The sequence below is a fragment of the Betta splendens genome, chromosome 13, assembly GCF_900634795.4.
Source record: "Betta splendens chromosome 13, fBetSpl5.4, whole genome shotgun sequence".
Lineage (NCBI taxonomy): Eukaryota > Metazoa > Chordata > Actinopteri > Anabantiformes > Osphronemidae > Betta > Betta splendens.
In genome coordinates this window covers 13,907,110-13,931,962 of record NC_040893.2, presented here as the reverse complement: position 1 = coordinate 13,931,962, position 24,853 = coordinate 13,907,110, and the positions used below count along the sequence as shown (strand labels likewise).

At 44.4% G+C, this 24,853-nt stretch overlaps 1 protein-coding gene and 1 long non-coding RNA gene across 5 annotated transcripts; one reads left to right on the top strand and one right to left on the bottom strand.

Moving 5' to 3' along the window:
• Window positions 1–270: 270 nt before the first annotated feature.
• Window positions 271–22,023, bottom strand: ssh2a (slingshot protein phosphatase 2a). 4 transcript variants are annotated; one of them, XM_029170452.3, is made up of 15 exons: window positions 21,888–22,023; window positions 19,401–19,444; window positions 8,831–8,943; window positions 8,290–8,354; window positions 7,919–8,034; window positions 7,693–7,761; window positions 7,521–7,586; window positions 6,682–6,876; window positions 4,894–4,987; window positions 4,580–4,708; window positions 4,395–4,441; window positions 4,138–4,284; window positions 3,791–3,991; window positions 2,797–3,694; window positions 271–2,493 (listed from the first exon to the last, which is right to left on the bottom strand). In XM_029170452.3, the coding sequence occupies exons 1-15, from the start codon at window positions 21,948–21,950 to the stop codon at window positions 850–852; spliced, it is 3,891 nt and encodes a 1,296-aa protein (XP_029026285.1). In that variant the 5' UTR covers window positions 21,951–22,023; the 3' UTR covers window positions 271–849. The 4 variants fall into 4 exon arrangements, with proteins under 4 accessions (XP_029026285.1, XP_029026286.1, XP_029026283.1 ...); XM_029170453.3 differs by having other exon boundaries at window positions 7,693–7,758; XM_029170450.3 differs by lacking the exon at window positions 21,888–22,023 and adding an exon at window positions 13,721–14,915.
• LOC114867620 (uncharacterized) lies at window positions 21,981–24,732 on the top strand. The gene is made up of 3 exons (XR_003787905.3): window positions 21,981–22,121; window positions 22,387–22,454; window positions 22,584–24,732. It is a non-coding gene; the product is annotated as an uncharacterized LOC114867620 (long non-coding RNA).
• The last annotated feature ends 121 nt before the right edge of the window (window positions 24,733–24,853 follow it).

Here is a 24,853-nt window from a genome sequence, read left to right as displayed (position 1 = left end):
ACCCTGAGGAGACAGACTAACATGTTCAGGGAAAGACTTTTAGTTAAAAATGACACGCAGCGAAAACCGCACGGTTCAACGTTTCATCTGTTAAAACACTTCGACCAGAGGCGTTGTCTGCCTTTAAAATAACAACGCTTTAAAAATGAACATATTTCACATATTGTCCTTCTTATAAAGCTCATTCAAAGCTGCAGTTCTCTGCCTGACCTGTGGGGGGCAGTCAAGTCAATCTCAATTTGGGTGAAATAAAGGAGCTGCCACGCTCTCAACAGAGTCACCATATTTATTTAATGCCAAAGCACTGAATAAAAAACATCAGCTTTTTCCTGGTTCAATTAAAAATCTGAATAAAGACAAGTCTGCACTCTTTGAAAACAAATGCACACACACACACACACGAACACACACACAGACAAGTCTAGCGAGATCAGTGCAAAACAATCCTTCCCAGGATACGAAAATAGAAAAACAAAAGAAAAACATCCAAACGGTAAAGTGCATGTTTGTGAGAAGCCGCTCGTCTTGTAGTTTTAGAAACTTGAACAAGCAGCGAGAGTCAAAACAAATGCTTCTTTAAAATAGAAAAGAAGGGGACAGACACGTAATGAGGTGCATAGAGTGCACTGGTTCAGTCTTAATATGGACATTCATATTTCATTACACGTTACCTGAAGTTCAGTTGAAACGACACATCCAGTGGTTTACATGCAAACAAAAACGTTCATTCAGACCTTCAGGTCTTACACACTGTACATACATCAGGTTACACGGGGTCTATAGTTGATCTGCTACACATTCATACACATCATGCACATCTCCAGTCGTGTCCGTTCCATTGCGCTGAGGTTACATGGTGTTGTATAGCACAGTGACTCCTCGCTGCTTTTTCTCAGCAGACTTGCGTGAGCGCCTCGATGACTGCCCCCTCCCCTGCTGGCGCGTTGGCGTGGCCGCGCCGCTCCCGCTGCCGTCTGGCTCCTCCCTCTCGCCTGCATCCTTCGCTGGGTGATGGTGAGGGAGGGAGGAGGAAGGGAGGCAGAGGGACGGTGGCGAGGATGAGTCACCGCGGGACAAAACGGGCTTATTTTTAGCCAACACCTTCTGCTTCTTCCAGGTTTCGTCTGGGTAAGCTGGGGAGAAGCTAAACGAGTCCTGGGAGTGTGTTGATATCGTCCTAGTGTGTGGCCTGAGGTCTAAGTCATTGAGGTCGTTGGCCGACAGCTCCAGACAGTCCAGTTTAGCTAAGGAGGCCGACCTCTTCATGAGAGAAGGGGGGGTGAGACCCGCCTGGCGGATCCGTGCCTCCAGCTCCATGGCTCTGTGCCACCCCGCCGGCTCCTGAAAACTTTTTTGGTCTTGTCTCTTTTCGAGCTGCTGCCCTACTTCCAGGCGTGGAGAGGTCTGTTCAGAACTCACCCCTTTACAAGGTCCTGGCTGCGTGTCCATCACGTCTCTCAGCCCGCGAGGCTGCTCCGGTCCTTGTATTTCGCTGTCTGTCACCTCCAAGCTGGCTCCCTCATGGAGGAAAGCCTGCAGCTCTCTCAGCGTCTGCTGAATTCTCTCCAGTTCCTGGCTGCCGCGAGCCAGTCTGATCTGAGCCTCGCAGTTGGAGCCGCAGCCCCATGTCCTGCTCTGTACACTGGGCTCCAGCTCGCTATCTGTATCTGACTCCTGAACCGTCACCCCATCCAGAGTCGTTCGGTTTGACCTGGCTTGGGGTGGTGTTTGACACTGCTTGCTTTGACTTGACCAGGCTGAGGTATCTAGAGGTGATTCCAATAGCTGGCTGTTAGAAGTCAGTGAGGATTTCAGAGTATGGCTACATGTGGGTGTGTGTGTAATGTTAGGTGTAGCATCAGAGACTTGGCTGATATTTGAGTCAGAGGAGCATGAAGGGTCTGGGAGTTTGTCTGTGCCTGAGGAGTTGAGTCTTTGATACTCCCGTCGTGACTCCGTATGCTTCTCTTCGTCTTTGGATTCAGCAGAAACAGCCGCGATCTCTCCCTGAGTGACTCTTTGTTCTGTGGAGTGCAGAAAGGAGTGAAGTGGAGGCTGTTCGGTGCTCACGGAGCACAGGGGAAGTCTGGCAGGAGGGTGTTCGGCGCTGGGAGAATGCAGGGGGGACCGCTGAGGAACTGCTATCTCCATTTCCTGCCTCAGCTTCTGCTCCAGCTGCTTGGTGACCCGCCGCACGGAGCCTGCTGGCCAGTCGCACGGCAGCGTGGGGGGAGACGGTGCATGTGAGGGTGAAATCAGAGAAGTGTGTGTGACTTCAGACGCCTCTGTCTCCTCTTGATGTTCCAGGTGGACGAAGTGAGGACTGTGGGGAGATGGGGGTAGCGACGAAGAGGAGGAAGTCAAGGAAGTAGGAAGGCAGGAGGCAGGGTGGGATATGGCTTCGATCTCTGTTACAATATGGCGGACGGAGACTCCATTGTCATGGTGCATATAGTGAGTTTGGTCAGAGCTGTCTTCCAACTGCAGAGACACCTGAAAGATGAGGAGAGACAGATTGCATTAATATCTTGGCTTGCCTTTATTATAGCACGGCACTACATTATTACACTGATAAGATATAATGAGGAAAAGTCTTGACTGCTGTTTCATCTTCCAGCAGGTGTCACTATGATTAATGCAGATTTAGCACAGAGTCTGTTTTACTTCAGTTCAACTGCTGCATTTTAATTCTCACAATCATACTGGTTCTAGTATTTAACAGGTACCACTGGGTCACCTTGCTTTGGATCGCAGTTAGCTTGATGCTGAGTTTGGCCCCAGACGTAAATTACTGACCTGACTCTCCTTTCCTTGATCTTCCTCCTCATCTGATTTCGCTTCCTCATTTTCCTCGTTCGACAGCGGTGACCTCTGCTGCGTCTGCTCCAAAAGGCTCCTACCGTCTTGTGTCAAGCCCAGAAACTTTTCCCTGGCACTGAAGAAGTCGATGCTGTCTGCGCTGTGGTTGGACGACCCATCGGCCTCGCCCCGGCTGTCCATATGAAACTCACTGGGGTTGTTGTTGTCATCACTTGGAGCGAGGGGAATACTCAGAGGAAAAGTGGTGGCAGTAGAAGGGCTGGAAGGGCTGCTTTTGTCATTTGTTAAATCTGATAATGACTGATCTACTATATCAGAAGTGGTGGATTCCAGAGTGAGGGGAGAAATGTCCTCTGAGCTGTTTTGCTCGGCCACATAGTGTATGGGCAGGGAAATCAACAAGTCTGTGGGAGGAGCCTGGCGAGCACGCTGCAGTTTGGGGGTAGGAGGTAGAAGGTGAAGCAGCGGTGGCGGGTGGGGCACAGCGACAGGAACAGTTATGGCCACGCTTGCTGAATTGTCCAGTCTTTCCTCTGGAATTACAGTGGCTGCCCGAGCCCTGGGAAGGGGATGCAGGAAGGGGTTTCCACCATCTGATCTGACCTCCTCCTGAACCGGTGACTCACACACACCGTTGCAGAGTGAGTGTGAGTCAGAGGTGTGTGTGGTGTTTGATTTGGCCGAGTCTTCCGGTTCAGCGCCGAGTGCTTGCAGCACGGCCACGCCCAGGAAGTGATGTAAGGAGGGGGAGGTGTTATTGTTGTGAGAGTCAGAGCGGCCAAAGGAGTGGGACGAAGGTTTACACACAGACTCTGGGCGGTCAGACAGATCGCTGTCCGAGTGGGAGCGCCACAGCTTATTGTGCCTTTGTTTACTAGGGAATAAAAAAAAAATATAAAAAAAGTTAACCACAATGAAAATATTATAAAACTATAAACTTCAAACGTGTGAAATGTGAATAACAACACACCTGGCCAGCAGAATTCCCTGATACTCCTCCAGCTGTTTCATAAAGGAAGGGTTTGGTTTGGTGACAGCTCGTTTCTCTTTGACGTACTCGAAGGCAGTGTCCAGGTCCCAGCCGTACTCCTTCATGGCATAGGCGATGACTGTGGAGGCGGACCGGCTCACACCCATCTTACAGTGGACCAGACACTTAGCCCCAGCTTTCCTAAGATGAGGAGAGAGAAATCAGCTTCACAGAACACAAGAAGCATTTATGATATTGTAAAGAAAAACTATGAAAATGAATTGCATTAATTAAATTCTATTTTGGTCTATTCAGCCTCGACTGTGCATATGCTTGTCTGAACCTACTTGGCTTTGGTGATAAATTTGTAGGTGTCATTCCAGTACTCCAGCAGGTTGGTGGCTTCTTCATCATACACTCTAATGTTGTGGTACTCAAACATCCCTGGGAAGAAGTTGTCTATCTCCCTGGTCACATTCAGGATGTAACGCACTCTATACACAAGACAGGAAGAGGCTTTTTGCTTGTCTGACAGTAATATCTTAATGCAAATTGTTCAGAAGGTGACATTTTTCAGACACCAATGAAATGACTGATCTCTTACCCGCTGTTCTGAAGCTCATCCAGGTTGGATGCATTCCACTCAGAGCCCTGGAGACAACACAGCACCACTCAATGTTTATGTGTAACAAGATGGAGTTAATACAAAGTTAGAGGCATTACAGAATGTTAAGTAAAACATAACAAGGGTGGGGGTAACTGGTGTAATAAAGGTTCCTGGGTTCTTACCAGAAAAACATGATCAAAGATTTCAGTGGGCCTGTCCATCTGTCCCAGGATGATTATCATCTCGTTGTCTATGAATTCCTTAAACTCTCTCAGGTTGCACACCATCTGCATCTCCAGCTCTGTTCGGATCTGCGAACAAGTCAAAGAAGTGTTGTTACTTGACAGTGCTAATTGTTGTGAATTTTTTGCTAAACCTGCTGCAAAAAGGTGACCTGGATCCATACATGTTAAAAATTGATACTGAAATCTGGTGCTAAAACATGCATTTGAAAAACAATCTTCATTGTAAGCTTCACTCCATTCAAGCCCCGAACCTCTTTGCAGGTGACGTTCTCCAGGTCCTTCTGCATCATAATCTCTCTGAGGCGCATTTTGATCAGCCTCTCTGTGCGCTCCCGCTCTGTGGGGCTGCAGATAGAAACAGAAGGCTTTATTAAAAAATAACACCTTTTATTTCTCCCATCAAAACTATTTTAGTAACAAAGAACTACTTTGAAAATTATTTCAACCCCGTAAAAGTCCTCGCCTTCTGGTCACTGATATAGTTTTGTCTTTAGTCTCAATTAGATTACTTGTGCCGCAAGAGAATTATCACTTTGTCTGATTCTCATAGGCTGGAGTGGGAACACAGAATCTGAGATTGTGGTCCATCAGTAACACACAACAAACTCCCATTGAGCGTGAGTGTTGTTGTGCCTGGATCTGTCTCTAACAACTCTGCTCAGGGACATATTTAGCCTTTGGGCGTCATGCTGATGAGGCCAACAAGTGGCCTAATCATCTCTCAGGGGAGAAGAGCTCACTTTGTCTCCAACTTTCTCCTACTTACATAGTGTAATTTTCAATTTTGTTTTGTTCAAAGCAATTCTGCGCTGTAATAGTAGACAGCAGTGCGAATTAGCAGTCACAAAGAGGAGCAGTGTGAGTGCAGCAGGTGTGTAACTGCAACATCTATTTGTGTTGGAACACTGGGAACACTTGGCTTGTTTATCTTAACGCTGAATGTCTTACTGGACCCACAAGAATAAGTCCGGAGGGTTTTCAGAAAAAAAAAAATACAGGTCATTTCCCGGCATAGAATAGCACTTGAACCACACAACAAAAGCCTGCAGACAGGCTGGAGGTCAGGTTATGTGAGACACAACAAATCTACACGTGTTCCAAACGTATGACGACACAAAGAAAAGTGCCAATGATTAACTAAAGAGTAAATATTCCTTTACTTCCTTGAATTGAGTAACTTACAGTAATCCCTTTAAATCTAACAATTTCTATAGTGAATTACTTCCTGCTACGTCAAACTGTCAATCAGTAACACAGGGACACGTGCTGCCATGTCAACAAACAATAGCTGGTCACGCAGCCTCGCCAGTCACCCTGTGCAGGAGCAGGGGTTTTATGGCTGAATGTGTGCGTATCCATGTATTTATTAGATATGATAAAAAGCAGGTGTTAAACTTGATACGTGCACTCAAGGCCAAAGGCGTGTGAAAGACAGTGAAGTCCTATCCTCAACCAGGCTGACAGTAAACTTGGGTGTTTCTCGATTGACGAGTTTAAAATTGAACGTGCAGGAACTCATTCTGCGTTCACTAAAGCATCAGGTGCCTGCGCGCAGCTGCAAAATCTCATCTTTAATCACCCTCTATCCATCCCCGGCCCCCTTCTCTCTGCCGTCCACCTGCTTCTGTCTGTCCATGTGCTGTCTACCTATTTGTCTATCTGGATCCTGTTTTTCCAAACGTAAATCAAGACGTGATGACGGAGCTAATTTTAACTCCCAGAGATCTTGTGTGTGCATGTGTGTGTACACTAGGACATTGTGACTAAGCAGGAGAGAGGGGAATTTCCCTGGTATAAGTAAAAACATAAATCCACCAGCCTGCGTCATTCCCAGCACCCTTGTGACAACTCTTTACTACATACTATGAAGCTGGGTCTGTGTGAAAGACAAGGATGCATTTGGGTTTTGTTTCTGTAGCCTGTATGTATTACATGTATGCAAAGGTAATACATTACATGTATTACCTTTGCTGGCATATTCGTTTGTGTGAGTCTGTTGTGCTGTTATGAGTACAAGTGTATGGGGAACCTTTACTCACAGGTCTGTGAAGAGAATGGGTGAGTTGGCACGATGCGACTCGATGTCCTGCATGGTGTTCCACTCATTGATACAGAATTGGTTGGATGAGATCCTGCTCTGGTAGTAGCTGACCCACGTCAGGAACAAGCTGCCTGGGTAGTAGTTATGGCAACGAGCCACCTCGCATGCTTTGTGGAGCGACTGGAGGGCTGACCTGAGGCGCATGGTGAAAAAAACAGTTCTCGTTTGAGAGGTTGTCTCAAGAGAAAAATGACACGAGACGCAGAGGTAAACAATACAGGGTGAAATTTAACCTCAATGTGAATGCGTGTTGATATGGCTGAAGAAAAGTGAGGATACAGGAATAAGGAATAATGAAGGTGAGAGCATGGACCTCTAAGAGATTGTGATGGTGATAAAAACATAATGAAAGATTCATGAAGATTCAAAATGAAGAATGAATAAGTAGAAGTTGGTTGAATAAATTGTAACAAAAGTGGGGGAATAAAAGAAGTGAGAAGAGGAGATGCAGCAAATGACAAGACATAACAGAAATAGGACTGCAGGTATCAGAAAATGCAGGTCAGAAGTAGTACCAAAGGGACAACAAACAGAGGAAATGAAAACAACTGCTACAGAAATGAAGGGGCAGCAAGTCACGTGAGACACACAAGATAAAGAAGAGGCTGGAAGCAGAAAGATAACACGAGTAGAAGGAAAAGCAGAGACTAGATAAGAAATGCCGACGGAGATAAAAAGCTACAGGTCAAAGTCGGAGTGTATGAAGTCTTTTCAAGCCTGCGACTTTAAAAAAAGCAACATCCAGCAGATGTGTGTAGAGAAATAGACACTGCTCACCACATGGCCTGGACAGAAACCGGCTTGAACACATGAACCCTGTTCACCGTCGACACACTAAAACCGCTGGAGAGACAAACAAAAGAAGAAAATAATGTAAACAACATGTGAACAAATGATCAGAGCAGTCAGTTTGCAAGAGGAAGCACTTGCTGTAGGTGTGACAGCTTACCCGTCTCCATCCAAGTGGATCAAAGTGTCACTCCAAAGAGGTAGAACCAGGCCCACGGTACAGCAGCTGCTAAACAGTGCAGCAGAACAGGACACACTAGTTAAGCCAAATACGAATGGAGGATGAAAACGTTCAAAAGGAAAACAGCAGAGGCTTGTACACTTTCTGTGGTGGAGGAATTTACATTTGACAAGGAATCATAGCATAACTTGGCTGTGGCACCGACCTATCAGAGAAGTCCATGCCGAGGACGATGCTTTCCTCTGTGTCTTGTCGCCCATTGGTGGAGACCACCACCATGTAACGGGTTACCTGAGGGTAGGCGCTCTCCAGACGCACGGCCTGCAGGGAAAAACGAAGAGAATGAAGCAGATTGTGCAGGCGGCAGCTGAATGCTATAGTATCTCCTTTAGCTCTGGAGGAAATAACCCCTCACGTGTCATGTCAGGGTTATCTGAGCTTCGGTTTGAGGAATAGCTGAAGCTACAAACTGAAGTTGTTGAGTTGAAAAGTGTTTACTGGGCAGAACGCTAAATGATTGTGTGCCGAGTGTGTGTGTGTGCCGTGTGTGTGTGTGTGTGTGTGTGTGTTACTGACCAGTCGGATGGTGTCCTCCGGCCGCAGCACAGTGAACATGGTCTGAAGATGCTTCTGGAGGTCACCTGGACACACACATAAACACATGAGCTTCCATTAGTTTCAGTTTATTTTCATTCATAAGTTGACATAAGACCCAAAGTGTATCATTTCCTCTGTGGCACGTTTCCAGGACATTCCCACTCCTTCATTTGATAAACATCCCAATTTTGGAGTCATTAGCCCATCACAAAGCCATGCAAAGGTTCCTGAGTTCATTTTCATTATAAAAATACCAGGATATTTTAAGCTTCAGCAGCATTTTTTAAACATCTAACCAACAAGCTGGATACCACATTGCATGCATCATACTGCCTGATGTGCCTTGTTGTGAAACAGTTCCAGCTGTTATCCATGATGCTGTGGAGGAATGTCCGTTGGAAAACAATCTCTGATATTTAATCTCAAGCTCCTTCGTGGAGTTCATTTCTGGGGCAGAGAGTTGAACGGGGTGGGAGACGCTGCAGCTGTTTGTGTGTGAACAGTTTGTACAAGTCTTCACCTGTGTGCTTGTTCCTGCGTTGGCTGATGCAAGGTGCGGAGTTGGGTGTGGGGCTATTACCCCTAGGAAGGAACAGGGCTGCACCTTTCACAGTGAGAAAGCTCTCACTTATACTGGAAGACAAGAAAAACACAACATGAATAAAACTACACACACTATTTAGTAACTTATGTATTAATACATTTGTAGTTGAATGTGTAAATTGTCTCATTGCTCACTCTGACCCCAACCTTCCATAATGGGCCCAAGATGGGAACAAGAACAGACGGGTGTTGTCATGGGCTTATGTCACCGTGACAATGCTGCATTCAGCCGCTCTCTGGTCTGCAGCCTCCCCAAATCAGAGCTGACAGACCCGATTCAAGCAAAACAAGTTTAAGAACACAATGTTCTCCGCTCCTCCACACAGGCGGATTACGCACAGACTCGCTCACACCAACAGCTGCCAGTACAGAGGGACGGGGGACTGGGAGGAGACCAGGGGTCCGAGAGGGAGGACGGAGCGGGTCCCCTCCTCCGCAGCGTTGGAGCCCAGATAGGAGCTGACACACAAGCGCAGGTCGTATTAAACGGGGTCTGTTCTTCTCCAGAACACTTAATCTCATTAAATGTGGCTGAGGTCGTTGAGGAGGAGGGCACACAATAAACTGAGGCCCGTGTTTCAACTCGACACCAGACAACGAGTGCGACTACCTCTGCCACGCTTGCACGTGTGAAATACAGGGTTTTTTGTTTAGATTTCTATAGCTGCACACGAACCTAAGCCCCACAAGATACTATTCAAAAGAATGCCAGGCCTCCATCTGTACCAGCTTATGACTGATTTAAAATGTTTTGTATAAAAAAAAAAAAAAAAAAAAAAAAAACGTTGTATATGATAATCTGCAGACAAAACGGGAACCTAGCAACAAGATGTGGAACACTGGCTCTGCAGTTTTGCCAAAACAAAGACCAAGACAAGGTCTAAAGTTCACCTCCCCAGGAAAAGGTCAATGAATATCAATTGGAAAAACTAATTTGGAACGTTCTTGGAGCGTGAGCCTTGTACGTTATTTATCTGCTGGCTCGACCTGAACTGCCCGTAGTTCTTTTTCCCATTCAACACAGAACATTAGCCATGTTCTGTGGTAAATAATCACTTCCTGTGGTTAATATTAATATGATTTTCTAAAAGGTTAAATGTGGTAAAGAAAATGTCAGTCAAAGTTTAAGCTTATTGCAGCTTGCACGATAACAAATATTGCAGATACAAAGCAGGGAACACTGATCCAGTAAGTTGGACAACCTGTTCTGCTGGAACAGAAGCAGTATCGTAGCCTCCAGGGATAGAAACTAAAAAAAGGGAACTGATGACGGCACACGTACACACAGAATCCATAAAAAGGGTGGTAGTAACGTCAGATCATTTGCATATCACGCAAACAGTTAGCTGACTTATTTAGATGGTAAAAGCATTGTGTTGGATCAACGATCCCACCCAGGACAGCAGACAAAATCTGCACCCAGTGAACCCAACTTCTAGAGCGCTTCAGTTTCAGAAGGAGTGTAAAAAAAGCCGGGAGCTGTCCGTCATTCAGCTTTCCTGCCATCCCACTTTTGTCAGTAACTTCATCTGTCCATCCCTCCAGCTATCTGCCTGTCCTTCGCGTGAGTTCTGGGTCGACCATAGATGTAGAGGAGACCCGGGGGAGAAGGATGGGGGGGGGGGGGGGGGGGGGGGGGCAAAACCAAACTGCAGCCATGTGCTGATCCCATTTCTCATGACCCACCCACCCCTGCCCCAGCTGTTTCCCCTCACTCACCCCGTGTCACTTCCTCTTTTCTGCATTTCTCACAACTTCAGCTCTCGTCATACTTTTCATTTCTGTCTGTCTCTCTTCAATTCCTGCTGCATCATGTCCTGTTGTGCTGACACACACAGACGCGTGGACTGTACTTGGCAATGACCATGTATAGCAGCGCTACTGTACAATGTCATCTGTAATAGAACACTCGTGCACTTACTGAGAATCACACATGATCATTGTGCACATACAAGCATGCACCTCCGCGACACACTGAGAAAGTGGAATCCAAACCCGACGGTTAAAGAGGTCAGAGCTGTGACCGGCTCTCGAATACAGTTTCTAAAAATACAGCAGCCCTTTAAAAGTTTTAGCTATTGATAGACTGAAGTAAACCACTATAAACTTACTGTAAATACTTTAGCTCTCACTGTGGGAAGTCAACAGTGAAGACTACTTGAATTTAGAAGAACTGGCTGTAGTCATACAGTAACGCTGTGATTCATCACTGCAGAGCTAATCAATAACTGACAGAATGTGTCAGTGCCTCCTTTATTGCTTAATATCAAGGTCAAATATGTTCTACACTGACAGCTTCTAACTGATTAGCTTTGGCTGATGGGCTCCAAGATAATCATAGTTTAATAAAATATTCCCCAGATTAAGCAATAATGAAAATTTACATGAATTAACACACAGTAAGGCTGAAAGCCAACCCCAATAAATCTGTGTACCAAAGAGACATTAGTATAATATTAATGCTTCTTGGCAGACTGAGCTCATTTCAAATTTTAAAAGTGCAATGCAATAGAATTGGAGTCCACCAGAAGCCATTATGTGCCCAGATGGACTGTGTGCGCACACAGAGCCTACAGACCTGCCAGACAACAGGAAACAGCAAAAATATATGTAAAGAAAGACAATGCTAGTGGGGAAACAGAAGAAAGGCAATGAGTTCAATTAATTCTGGCTCTAGAAAAGGACACAAACGGGTAGTAGGCTCTGAAGGACGATGGATAGAGACACAAGGTCCAGCAGAGAATGGGATGGGTCATCCTTTGGCATTTAGCCACATCAGGCCTTGGGCTCAACTGAAGCTGTAGGTACTTGTTAGGGCAACGGTCACAGACACAGCCATCACTATGTAAGGACCCCTCCACACAGTGGGCAGATAATTGGTTAACCTCACCCCCCCTTGCCTTTGCCCATATTAGTCACTCACAGGAGTAGAGTGGGATAAATATAGGGCTTGGCTCTATGCATGTTGGGCTCTGCTAAGGCCTAAAGAGATCACACTCGAGCAGCTACAGCCCATGGGAAAGACAGGGAGTTCGCTGGTGCATGTGTGTTTATGAGCGTGTATGTGTTCACAGGTGGATGACAGATGCATGAGAAACAGAAAGTCAAGTTCATAGACGTCATACTGGCTGTCCTCATTAAAGTTTGTTGCGTGTCTTCTCCAGGTCCAATGGGCCATTGGAGCCAAATTTGTATGAACAAATAAAACCAAAGATCATCACAAATCAAAAACATAAGCTGGAGACACAAAACTGACAGAACTGACTGATAAAGAGAAACAGACACCAGGTCAAACTAAATATGGACATTCACCATCTACTGATCTTATCACAAGCCACTATAATCAAATATTAGGTTATTTGCGTTTCAATTAATCATGTGCAGAAACTCAAGCACACCAGCATCAAGAGTGAAAAACAAACGCCGACTCATTGTTATCACGTGTTAATCCTCCTTGCTTTAAACAGCACAGGTGAAGCGGAAGAGATGGGCTGAACGCTATTCCCGAAATAAGTGGTACAACAATAGTGTTTTAGATGCCAGTTGACCACGGGTAATTCAACTCCGCCGACAGCCTCAAGGCTGGTAATTAGAGCGATGCTGACATTCCAGCGAACACGGGTATTTACACCTTAAACACAGGAAAACGTATGTACATAACATTAGGTACAACACACAATAAACCACTGACGAGGGCTCCTGCTCATCCTTAGCAATACAAGAGCGTGGAGATAGCTAATCTGTCAACAAGCGTCACAATGTGGCTAACGAAGCCCAGAGGTCAGAAAATTCCCACAGCTGATGCTGTTTACTTGACACACGTGTCTGCCAGTATCCACTGTGTTGTCATGCTCCCAGAGCTTCCCATAAACGTCCCTGGAGCTGCCTCACTTACAGAAGATACTTCTTCTCTACTTTGTTGAGTAAACTAGTCTTCATTAACTCTACTAACACACTTGACTGATTGGGATACACTAATTTTGTGCAAAATTATTATTATTATCACACTTGCAGTAACGTATCATGCAGACATTTCCCCAGCTGCCAAGCTTATGAGCATGACCCACATACAGAAAGTATGGAAAAGCAGGAAGCGTGTTGTCCGTCTTCACAACATGCACAACTTAATTAAAACTTTTTGCACCTTACAATCTAAAATAAACATTAACTCCCATTTTAGAGGTCTTATCCGAGATCAGAGTAAACACATTAATCATTCTGTCTCCAAGAAATATTGGTAAGGGACGTGGAATACTTCATACACAAACATATATACTGCCTCTTTTATTCTCAAATTAACTCGGGTTATTTGCCTAAATGGTATTTCAGAATTTCACTTTTTAGAAGGCTCAATAACGCTGCAATAACAACTATCAACATCAAAACAGACCTGATGTCTGTAAGCATTGTCCCTGGTAAGGAGACAGACAAGAGCGGATCAGTTGATGTCTGTCTGTCTCAGTAAGCCAGAAACAGGGGCTTTTCTGTGAAGCATCCAGACGGCGAAACAGGTAGGATGATTCATTCTACCTGTGGAGCCATAATGTCTTATTACGGTCAAAGCGTAGCACTGACGTGAGTAAGACACTGCTGAGTCAACAGGAAAACCATTCAGCTCTCATGATGCAAGTTACAAATGTTACTCAGTGTCTACTATTACTACTATGTCCAAATATGTACAATAACTTTTGGGTGTGATTTAAATGTAGTACTAATACTCCACACTCCAGCTGGATATATAGCTATATACTATAGCTTGAACCCAAACCTCTTCCCAGACAGATTCTTCGCTCTTTGTTGAACTTACAGCTGGTTGATCTGATTTTTGGACACCATCGCGTCGCCGCTGAAGTAGGGCACCATCTTGGCCCCGCAGCAGGAGCAGAAGCTGACCGCTGTGGAGCTGTCGGAGGCGGACACGGCGCCGAGGGTCATGCCGGTGGACGGGAGGGGGGGCGTCGGATGAGAGTGGGAACTTTTACTCCTGTGCGCCACGCACGTGCTCCAGCATCGCGGAAAGCAGCGGCCGTCCCCGGGCTTTGAAGCTCATAGTAGAGTCAAAAGTGAGGAAATGTTCCGCGAAGACAGGCGTTTCCAAATGTGATTCTGCTGCAATCAGTGTCGCGGGGAACTCAGCCTAGCACGCCGTGTTCCTGCCCCGTTCAGCAGCGCCTGGCTCCCCTGGGTGTCCCATACGAGCGAAAGAACCGGTACCGTACCGCTATGTCAACTTCCTCAGTCCATAATGGAGGCACCCTCACCCCGCGAGGAGACGAGACGTATGACTTGGGTCAAACTCGCCGGAGCGGTTAAAGGAGGGAGGAGCTGGAGACACGTGTTTCTGGGAAGCGCGAGGAGCCAATGGGGACGTGCAGGAAGTCCGCCTCCCACGGCACCAGCACCACCAGCGCCCCAGTCCGGCCCAGACCGGGTCGCAGATGGCTATTTACTCCACCAGGTGATTTCCACCAACAGGGCGTGTTTAGGCCCTCAAACCTGATAAGAAGACGTCTCCTGTGGTTGGGAGAAACCTTTGTACTGACTGGCACCTGGTTACACATTCATGACGGATTACACATGTTATGGTTGGAGTGTTATGTTTTAATAACTGATAATATTGTAAAAAAAAAACAAAAAAAACTTCTGTCCGACAGTGATAGAACGTCAACAAGGTCAACGGGGGATTTGCCCACTAAGCTCAAGTAAAACACTCAATTAAACACACATGAGCTTTTGGTTTGGAGACCTCGCTTGTTTCATCCCCACCCTTTTCTCCCAACACACAAACCTTGTGGTTCAGTTACATAAGGAGCAAGAGCAAATGAGAAACAGCCTCGAGTTATTGGGACATAACTGCTGCAGCAGGTTATCAATGTGTATCAGTGGAGTCTGGCTTAAAGTCTGTGGGAGACATGAGGATATAGTGAAGACATCAAGCGCTGGCTGTGTCTTGACTTATTTTATAGCCTTCGTGTTCTCCAGAGGTACCGCCGTGCAGGGACCTATGTAAGCGGAAAACAATTTGAAAAAAACATTGTAAAACTACAGCCGCGCTCGTGATATTCACACCAGCTTGTACCGAGCCATTTAAATTCTAAACTGAAGCATATGGAGAAAAATCACCTACACGCAGCGCAACTACGTTTATGGGAATGTTTATGGAAAGTCTGTTTTGTGTTTGACTGTTTTCCAAAGCAGAGTAATTGTCAATAGGGGCGAGGAGACTGTGCTGTTATACAACACATATTAAGCTCTGTTCAAATGCTTTCAGGCCATATTCTAATCTGTACATTCTGAATAGATGAACATATTCATTTTTCAAACTTTTTTTACGTACGCAGCATAATTACTGGCCCAACGCACACAGCATGGTCTGCATTCCACGGTTATATTCGCCATGAAATCACTGTGACGTGACAGAATGTGACTCGAAGAACAAGTTGATCAAGGCTTCTTATTTCGTAAAACATATTTCTGGAGCAGCTCTCAAGCAAACTTCGTCTTCTCTACCGCTGCCTATACAGAAGAATTAAAATAAATGTTTTTATCTCTAACACACAAATATACAGTATGTATGATATGCTACAGGTATAGGTTATATTGATGAACCTAAACCCAGTCCTCAAAGCAGTGTTTGCTCCACATACTCAGCTGATCCCGTCACATATGCGACGATCCCGTCAGACGTACGAACACGCGAATACCAGCAGCGCTCCTGTCGTCACACTATACTTTCCTTCATCTTCCTCCTTGTGACAAGTCTTACATCACGAGGCGGACTGTCCAGTGAGCTGTGCCAACAAGTGTAACCGCGAAACCCACAAGCTCGCAGGCGCTCCACTGCTGTTGTCATGTGGTTCTGTTTAGCGTCGTCAAATTTACCAGCACTCAGTGGGAACTTATTTGTTTGTGGCCTGGAAACACGATAGCTTGTTGTGGTGTTTTGCTGAACCCTAGACACGTTGCACAATATTCTACGACTACATTTCGTCCTCTACCACTAGGAATGAACAGAAACATCACAGTCAAATGTGCTGTTGCTAGGGAGCCATTAAGCCAGCTGTTTACCTGGAAACTAAATATTATTTACTCTCCATGAAACACATGATCTTCTGTAATAAACTGCCAACCATATCCGACGATGGACTTGGAAATGGCTTGGCTTAAAAATACCCCTAGAGAACAACATAAAATATTTTAGGACTAAAACCCAATAAAAAAACAATGTTAAATACAACACAGCAAAAACACTTCAAGTTTAATTGTGTACCTAGCACTCAGACTTCTCAGCACCGATAGAGGCACTTAGTTGTGAAAAGAAATCTCGATAAGACACAGAAAAAGTGTGTGTACAATAACCAAACCTTGATTACTGCCAAAAGTTATCAGCTGTAGGCAACAACTACACAAAAGTACACATCCTTTAGTACACCAACTAAATTTTGTGCATCAAACACCAGGTTTGTGCATTGTGCAGTTTCTTTAGTATATCTTTAGTATAGAACCGCAAGTCACTAATCTGGGACAGGGAGCGATTAGTGTTTAAACAGCAGGTGTAGGAAAACAGACGGCAGGTGTGGTACCCAGCGCCGAGTGGAAATGACACAGGAACAGCTATAAAGTTAAAGAGGCATGTCTCCACATGAATGGTTCACACAGTTTGCCATCAGCTGAGCGCTGCTGCACCTTGCTCCTCTTGCTTTCCTCTTACTCACTCAATAAATTAAGCCTTGACCTGATGAACCTGCTCTGCTAGTGTGCACACAGTTTAGAGGTGTTGCATGAATCCATAACCTCGGATACTAAACAGTGAAAAAAATGATTCTGAGTAGTTTAGTAGTAGTAGTAAAATAAATGCTTCTCATACGCTAGAATCTACAGGCGATAAAAAAAATAATAAAGAAAGACCCACTTTTATTATTCATACACGCACAATAACATAAATCCCACTCAATGCAATTAGGGACATGCTGTACAGCAGGAACATAACAGACAAACAGGCAGAGGAAAAGCATGTAAACAACATTTCTTCTTGTCTTGTCCACAGCTTGGGTTTGACTACAGCAGGTACAAGGTTTGGGCTTACAAACTATCACACTTGTATGCATTTCTGATCTGCTATAGCTCATTATTGTTATTTTCTATGCTAAACTAAAATTTAACAATAATTAAATACACAATGATTATGTTTGCAAAATTACAGTTAACCACATTTGTGTTTATTTCTCATTGGATCCCGGGATAAAATAAGTTAAAAACAACTCTGGCCAACGAACAGCATTTTTCAATCTTGTGATCCTTTGATGACAGCTACATCAAATCACCTGATAGCCCTTCAGACATTCACAAGGGGGAGGGAGACAGCTGTTTGTGTGTGTCCGTGTGAATGGTTGATGAAGAAGAAGAGAAACTGAGACAAAGACTCTGGAGAAGTGCTACGACACAGCAAGAAATATCCTTGCTGCATTATAACCGAAGCTCAACTTGGCCTCAGTGGCCAATATTCAGCGTGCTGGCTCATGCGGCTACTCGACTCCATATGCAGGGTGGGGAGCACACAGTTAATTGGACCTCAGCTCTTATGTAATACATTTTAGGGGTCATTCAGCAAGGCCTTTGGCTGCACCCAGCATGACTGTAAGAGTGTGTTAGTGTTGATTTGGGCTAAGTAAATGCAGAGCAACGTACAGTTACTAAGCCAAATGGTAAAAATGGTCTGTAATAATATTAGACATACTGTAGGGGGAATAAGCAGTGTGTGTGTGTGGTGTGTGTGGGGGGGGGGGGGGGGGGGGGGGGGGGGTTGACTTCACAAACTGCTGCTTTGTGGTATTACCTAACAGATAACTGGGACCACATGTCCTTCTAGGGACTATCGGGGTATGAGGCAGGCTTGCAAGAGTGATGTCACCACATCTTAAGATTTCATGTGTGACATAATGCTCCACAACTCTGGATATATGAACTACAGGCACCAAACAAGTGCACATTATCATAAGATCAGTGTAGGTTTTCAATATAAAGTTGGTTTGGTATATAGTGACTGGGGGGCAGTCCATTAAATGTTAGGTCCACAGTATATACTGTAATTATCTTGTAATTACTGTCTACATTGTATTTTCTGCACTTACTGCTTATTGCACTTCGGGTTAGATGCTCAACTGCATTTTGTTGCTCAGTGTACTTGTACATGTGTAATGCAGATGAAGTTGGATCTAATTTACCCTAATTTAGCGACAGAGGTTATAAAACACCTATGTTTCCCGGTATACAAATACCCAGATTTAGCACACCTGCCACTTCTCCAATGCTACTAGTCACCAGAAACACAACATGCAAATATCCATCAATGGGTTCAGTATGCTGCTGAGAACTGTAATGTTTTGGTTTTGTTAGTCGCTGCATGTGTGCAGGATGAACACTACTCTAGACTGACAGTTTGTGCGCATTATCCAGCTGTGTGAATGAGCTAAGGACTACAGACTTCTGACTTTCACAAGTGCAGACCAGTGGGAGGCTGAGCAGCGTTTTCTGATATTTTTGCTTTGGCCAGGAAAGGTCCTGGGTTCATGTAGCTCAAGGTTGTCCAAGACACACATGAATGTAATCCAATATGGGTCTTGGGCTACAGCCAAAGGGCAACACTGAAGAAAAATAAGTGACACAGAAGAGAGGTTCAATCAGTGTCAGCACAGGCACACACTGGTAGGCCGCACTTTTAGAGTCAGGACTTTGTTCACATGTGTCATTATCTGCACTGGCTTTGATGTTCCAATCCCTGTATAATGACTGTGTGCTAGTGTCTCTGTCAACAGACTATAATATAAGGATAAAATCTAATGCTAAAAGGCTGTGTGTGAGCTTCCCTGTGCCCATTAGTAAATGGTTAAAGTAACTAAGTTAGTCAAATCAAACAAGCTTAAAGCCTGTGTGTTCAGCTTGTTTTCAGTAAAGTCTGTGAAAATAATTCAAAGTCTGAGGAGGACCGTGCCCTAGCAGCACAATCACACACAGCAAACTGTGCCATCTAAACAAAAGAACAATTACGGTGGTGACACCCATGTCTTTTATGCAGATACAATTACTATACACACGTCAATAGGAAAACATTCGCTTCACCACAACCAGCAGGCAAGATCATGCATCATAGGGCTAAATAAAATAAAGGTGTGACTTCAAAGCTACTGTCTTTTTTCCTAAAGCCGCCCATCCAACATATTTAACGAACCTGATTCAACAGTTTTGAATGAGTTGTCCTTCAAATCACATGAAGTGCAGGGCAGCACAGGATAAATTAACATAACAATTACATTAGTTCTACAACAATGAGCAGCAAATCTGGCCTAGTACAGTATGTGATAAACATTTGATGCACAGACTCCCCCATGTGGCCTGCGTCTTAACTCGCAGTTATTACAGAGACATGAATGAAGGCATGTGGAAAAAACTGAATAGTGAAGATTAAATAAAGCACGGTGTGGTCTCACCTCCTCGGCTGAGAGCGACGGTCATCCTCACCACTGCCCGACTCCTAGAAAAACACATAAGGGATTAGATAAATGTTTAAAATTGTTAAATTAATATTCATTTTTTATTAATTCACATCAGTGCTCTACCAGCCGCAAGCATTCCAGAAAGATCACTAAAACTTGGACCAAAGAGACTTGGGTGGCTATTTACATCACACATTGTGTCAAACTCAATTAACCCGGAAAAATAAAAGAGATAAACTGGCTGCTGGTTAGGGCAGCTGCAGCAACCCTTTGATTCATGACTAGAATCAGGACCACTGTTACTGTATATCTTAATTGAGGCACAGAGCAGTGATCAGGGACAAGACTCCCTCCCCTCCTGTCTCTTCATGACTTTCTAAAATGCAATCGTCCTCCCCCACCACCGCTAGCCTTTGCGCATGCACACATATACACACTTTAATCCCAGCCTGTTTAATCCCTCATAAAACTGAGGGAACTTTCTCTTTGGCATCAATCTTTCAATCTTAGCTACTACACTAGCTAAATTTTTTGCATGCACACGAAATAACAGACGTGTACAAAATATGTACAGCATAGATATGGGGGCACTGATCAAAAGTAAGGATAAGGAATCAGATTAGACAACTGGATGCAGTGAGTTAGGCGATGTAATAGCTTGAAGAAGGATGAACTGGCTGGCTCTTCTGGTCTATGTGGAGGCATCTGTCTGAATGATGCTTTCTACTCATCAGGTAGCCCCAACCCCCGGGGGAATGTGACCAAAGCAATATAGGAGTCTGTGCATGGACTCAAATGCTTTATGCAGACATACACACAAGCTTTGCTCAGCAGATTTGCAAGAACATTGTGATAGGATTGTGCAATTAAACATCGGCAAAGCATTCATACTGTACACATACATACATGTACAATAGCTGGTATGTGTACAAATTATACTGTACAATGCGTGATTTAAAATAATTTACTATTATATTGTGTAACTGGCCATGTTAGGACAGGAAGTACAGGCTGATCTCCATGGTTACCATCCCACTATATGGATGTGTAGGGAGTGGTCTTATAACCAATGAGAAGCAGGGAGCTTCTGTGCTGCTAGGCAGATTATTATACACCAACACAGCACGGTCTATCCTCCACTGGGCTCAAGGCAAATAATTTTACTTCTATAAACGCTTGGTCAACAATGTGGAACTCGTGTTTAATTTGCCAAAGTACTGATAAAACACTTTAGTCGACAGCATACTGGGATTTACAGATACAGTATGCTGAGGTGGCGATGTGGTTCCAGCTGTGCCTCTCATGGCCGTTGATCTCATTCATGCCTGTCACTCCATACAGTGATCCATTATGTCCTATTCAATGGTTTCTTAGCTCTGCTTCCTGGTATCAGATATCAAGATGCTCACATACTGTAGCTGTTTCATCAGGAATGAGTCTTATGACAAGCAGCTGGTAATCTTAGCCTCAGTTACTCTTACTGTACTGCCACAAACCCGCTTTGCTGGGTTTTGCTGTACTCTTAGCCATAAACAATGCTTTGGCAGCAGGTGATGTGAATAATTGGTGTTCAATGAAGCTTTTCAACTACTGCCAGCATAGATTTACATCCACTGCACACAGCCATAATGCGGCTGCTTTACTGATAAATGTCCTAATCCATTCCCCATATCCTGCATGTGATTCTCCATCAGACATCACTGAGGACACACTGATCAGCAGGCGACCGAGCTGCGCCTCATGCTGTGCTGACCAGCGATATGGATCTTCTGCCACATATTTCAACATCCAGTGGGTTTTAAAAGGGCAGTTTTATACACTGGAAACACATCACAGACACTTGACCTAGTCATGGGTGCAAGCATCGTTATCACAGAACAAGCCTTATCTCTGACAGCCACACCACCACCACCACTGCCTGGGTATGTGTCAGGAGCCTGAAACCAGACGTGGGAAGCCTCGAAGTGTCACGAAGGATAAGAGGAGTGTCCCAGTGCTGACAGTGGGCTCTGACAGGCCTGCCACACTAACCTGCTTTCCAAGCAGCTCCTGTCCACCTACTGTCACTCCCTAAGCTGAAGGCAACTTGAACTTGGAGCAGCTTTAGTGTTGACACGCCTGATGGTTTGGACACCGGCACAAAGAGGACGTGTCAATTTTATGACAGCTAAAGGCAAGTTTGTCCGTGGAGGAAGTGTGTTAGCCGCAGTGAGCCCCACTAACTGCTAACACCGTCGAACGAAAGTAAAGTTCGTTTAGGAAACTGTGTCACCTTCATGTGTTGCTCAGCGTAATTTTGCATAAAGACCCCTAACTCTGAGGCGAGACCTGTGCAACTGCGCTGGGTCGCGTTTAGAGCAGATGCCTGTGATGTGATGCTAGCAGACAGGCTAGCCGTCCGTGCACGCGCACCCGGAGCGGCGAGGAGCGGGGCTAACGTTCGTCTGAGCCGAAATGTCAAAGCACTTCGCCCGTACTTACAGACACGCAGGGGCTGGAGGTGGTGCTCGGGGTCGGCGACCGCTGCACGGTGACCAGCGCCATCCCGGCTGCTGCTGCTGAGACCTCGGTCACCTGGAGGAACGAAGCGCTGGGGGAAACGACATTATTCCAGAATGAAACTCCTCCGTACGCCGAGCTCCCGCGGTTGTCCTCCGGTCGTTGCTTAGTTGCTGCCGCTGTTGTCAAATTCAACAGAATCGCGGAGCACATCCGGTATACACTTTCAAAATAAAGATGTACATCCATACAGTGTTGAATTAGTTAAAACCATATAATACAAAGAACGTTATTTTAGAACTCATATCAATATTAATTTTGTCTAACTCCATATTATATGTGTTGTATTTTGTAATATTATACAGCAATGTAGTTAACAAACAATTTTGCGTTTTAAATAGTATTAATGATTGCTTTTATTTTGCTACATAAAGACTATTTTTGTCTTGTCTTACGCGACTTGATTAAACTTTCTTACCAGTGTTACGCGCATGCGCCAAAGCAACCTTCAGTCAAACGTGTATGCGGGCTATCCGGTTGATTAAATTGGTAAGATACTACCTATACAGAGGGCATACTATAAGTTAAAACACACAAAAATATAAAACGTATAGTAAACAACCTTCATAACTGCAGTATATAGAAGTAATAGATCATTATGTTCCTTTTTTGTTTTAGCTGCAGAAGGAGACCTGATGTCACATCAGTCATGCTCTCCCATCTCTCTTGGGAAATGAGACGTGCGAGAGGTGAAAGATAGAGGGAGGTGTGATGGCAGGATGATGGTGACAACAACAACAACGAAAAAGATGACCAATATGCCTATATGAACCAACATGAACCCATGTCACAAGGAGAAATGTTGAAATCTTTACACTTGTGTCAAATTAGAAAACAGTAAATTTATTACTTATGGGTTTCTATGACCACTACAGTTTAATTCAAGATGAAAGAATAGTGCATTAAATTAGGTGTTGAGGGCGGAAAGGAAGGTGTGAATAGGTCTGCAAGGACGACAGGCTCATTTTTATTCCCTTCATTGCGTTATCTGGGTCATTGCTTCCTCCTCCTCTTCTTCCTCCCCCTCTACATCAATGTCATCTTCCCTTGCACCCCTTTCTGCTCCCAGTTATTGTTCATCCAATAAGTCTTAGAAATAAAATCACAGGATAAGAATGAGAAACAAAAAATGCAAAATGAAAGCAAGTGATTAGAGAAAAAAATGGTGGTAGCGTTGCACTTGAAAAGCATAAAAAGGAAAAGTGACGTATTATAGAGTGGTGAAAGACAGAGAAATAGGAAGTACATATTAGAGAATGATGCATATGAGATGAGATAGGAAGAAATAATTGCAAATAAAGAAGAGACGGGGTGATTGATGAGTCTCCTTCCCGCATCCTCCCCTTTCCCATATGCAGCACTGCAGTTTGGACGTATCAGTGTGTGTGTGTGTGTGTGTGTGTGTGTGTGTGTGTGTGTGTGTGCGTGCGTGCGTGCGTGTGTGTGTGTGTGTGTGTGTGTGTGTGTGTGAGTAAGTGAGCTGCTGCATACAAATCATTTCACTAAAATTGTAGTTGTAATTCGTCTAAATTCAAAACCTGTATTTGGATGTGTACAGAAATGTCCTTACTTTACTGTAGGCGCAGTTCATCTCTCTTTCTTGGGTCATAAAACACAAATTACATTGTCAGAATAATGTGAATGTGCAAAGGAGTCAAGGAGGGGGCGAAGGAGAAAGACAGAAAATGCTTTTGCTTTGCAGACAGGTGGTCCAAGCGGGCAGGGAGCGGTTTAGAAAGCAAATGTGTAGAAGGAAACAAGATTAGGATTAGATTAGAGGATGAGTCTGCTTCAGGGACTTAATGTCAAGACTGAGACAATGGGACTAAAAACAATCCTCCTTGTAATTAAAGCTCTGCTCCCCACAAGAGATTGGATCGCAGGCGCCTGTGTGTGTGTGTGTGTGTGTGTGTGTGTGTGTGTGTGTGTGTGTGTGTGTGTGTAGAAATAAAAACCTTTAGATTTGGTTTCACTACTTACAGATCCCATGTTTAAATGTATGTCTGCGCATTTTGTTGATTCACCTACATTTATTTACCCGTAAACGTAAAAACCCCTCACATTGTTGTCACAGCTTGGATTACAGTTCATCAGCATCCTGAGTCCACACCCAGAGCGAACCCCCTCACCAGCCTCCTCGTGGAGCTCCAGTCCCCCCGGTGGTGAACTCCAGTCAAAACAAGCTGCTCTGGCTTAATGACATGATGCTCCTGAACCAACAGGGGGGGGTGTGACCCTGTTATAAATCAGCTTATACTTTAGGAAGGCATGTTGATTAAAAATGTTTTTGAAGGCAGATGGAAAGATCAGACCCCCAAACATATAACACTGGAGAAAAAAGCATGTTAGGAAATAGTTTTTTAATAGATTTAATGAACAGGTCAAAATATGGTGAGTAAAGTCATTCCAGCCTATTATGTATGTATTTTTCAGTTGTGCTGTAGCCGGCAGGTACTATAGTAATATATTTAACAATGCATCAAAGATTCTCAGTGACCCCAATAATATCTCCCCAACTAAAAAGACGAATATTTCTTACATAACTTAGAAAATTAAATAACACTGAAACATACCTGGAGACCCAAGTTATCGTTAAAGCATTTAAATGTTGTCTTAATTAAATTAAGGATTAAACAATATTTTTGCTGAATAAATAAAACTTCAAACTAAAGGGAATTTCACAGTTTAGTTTACAGTGGATGCTTGGTTTTGACACATGCATTTCTGTGACACTATTACAATAAAGCAGCTGTTTGTGAAGTCTGTAGTGAGTTCTACAAAATAATGTTACAAACAGAAATTAATTGTACTTCGTGGAGTTCAATGATTAAACAACGTCAACACCAGAGTGACAGTCACTCCGCTCTCTACAGCTCCCCACCCTTCAC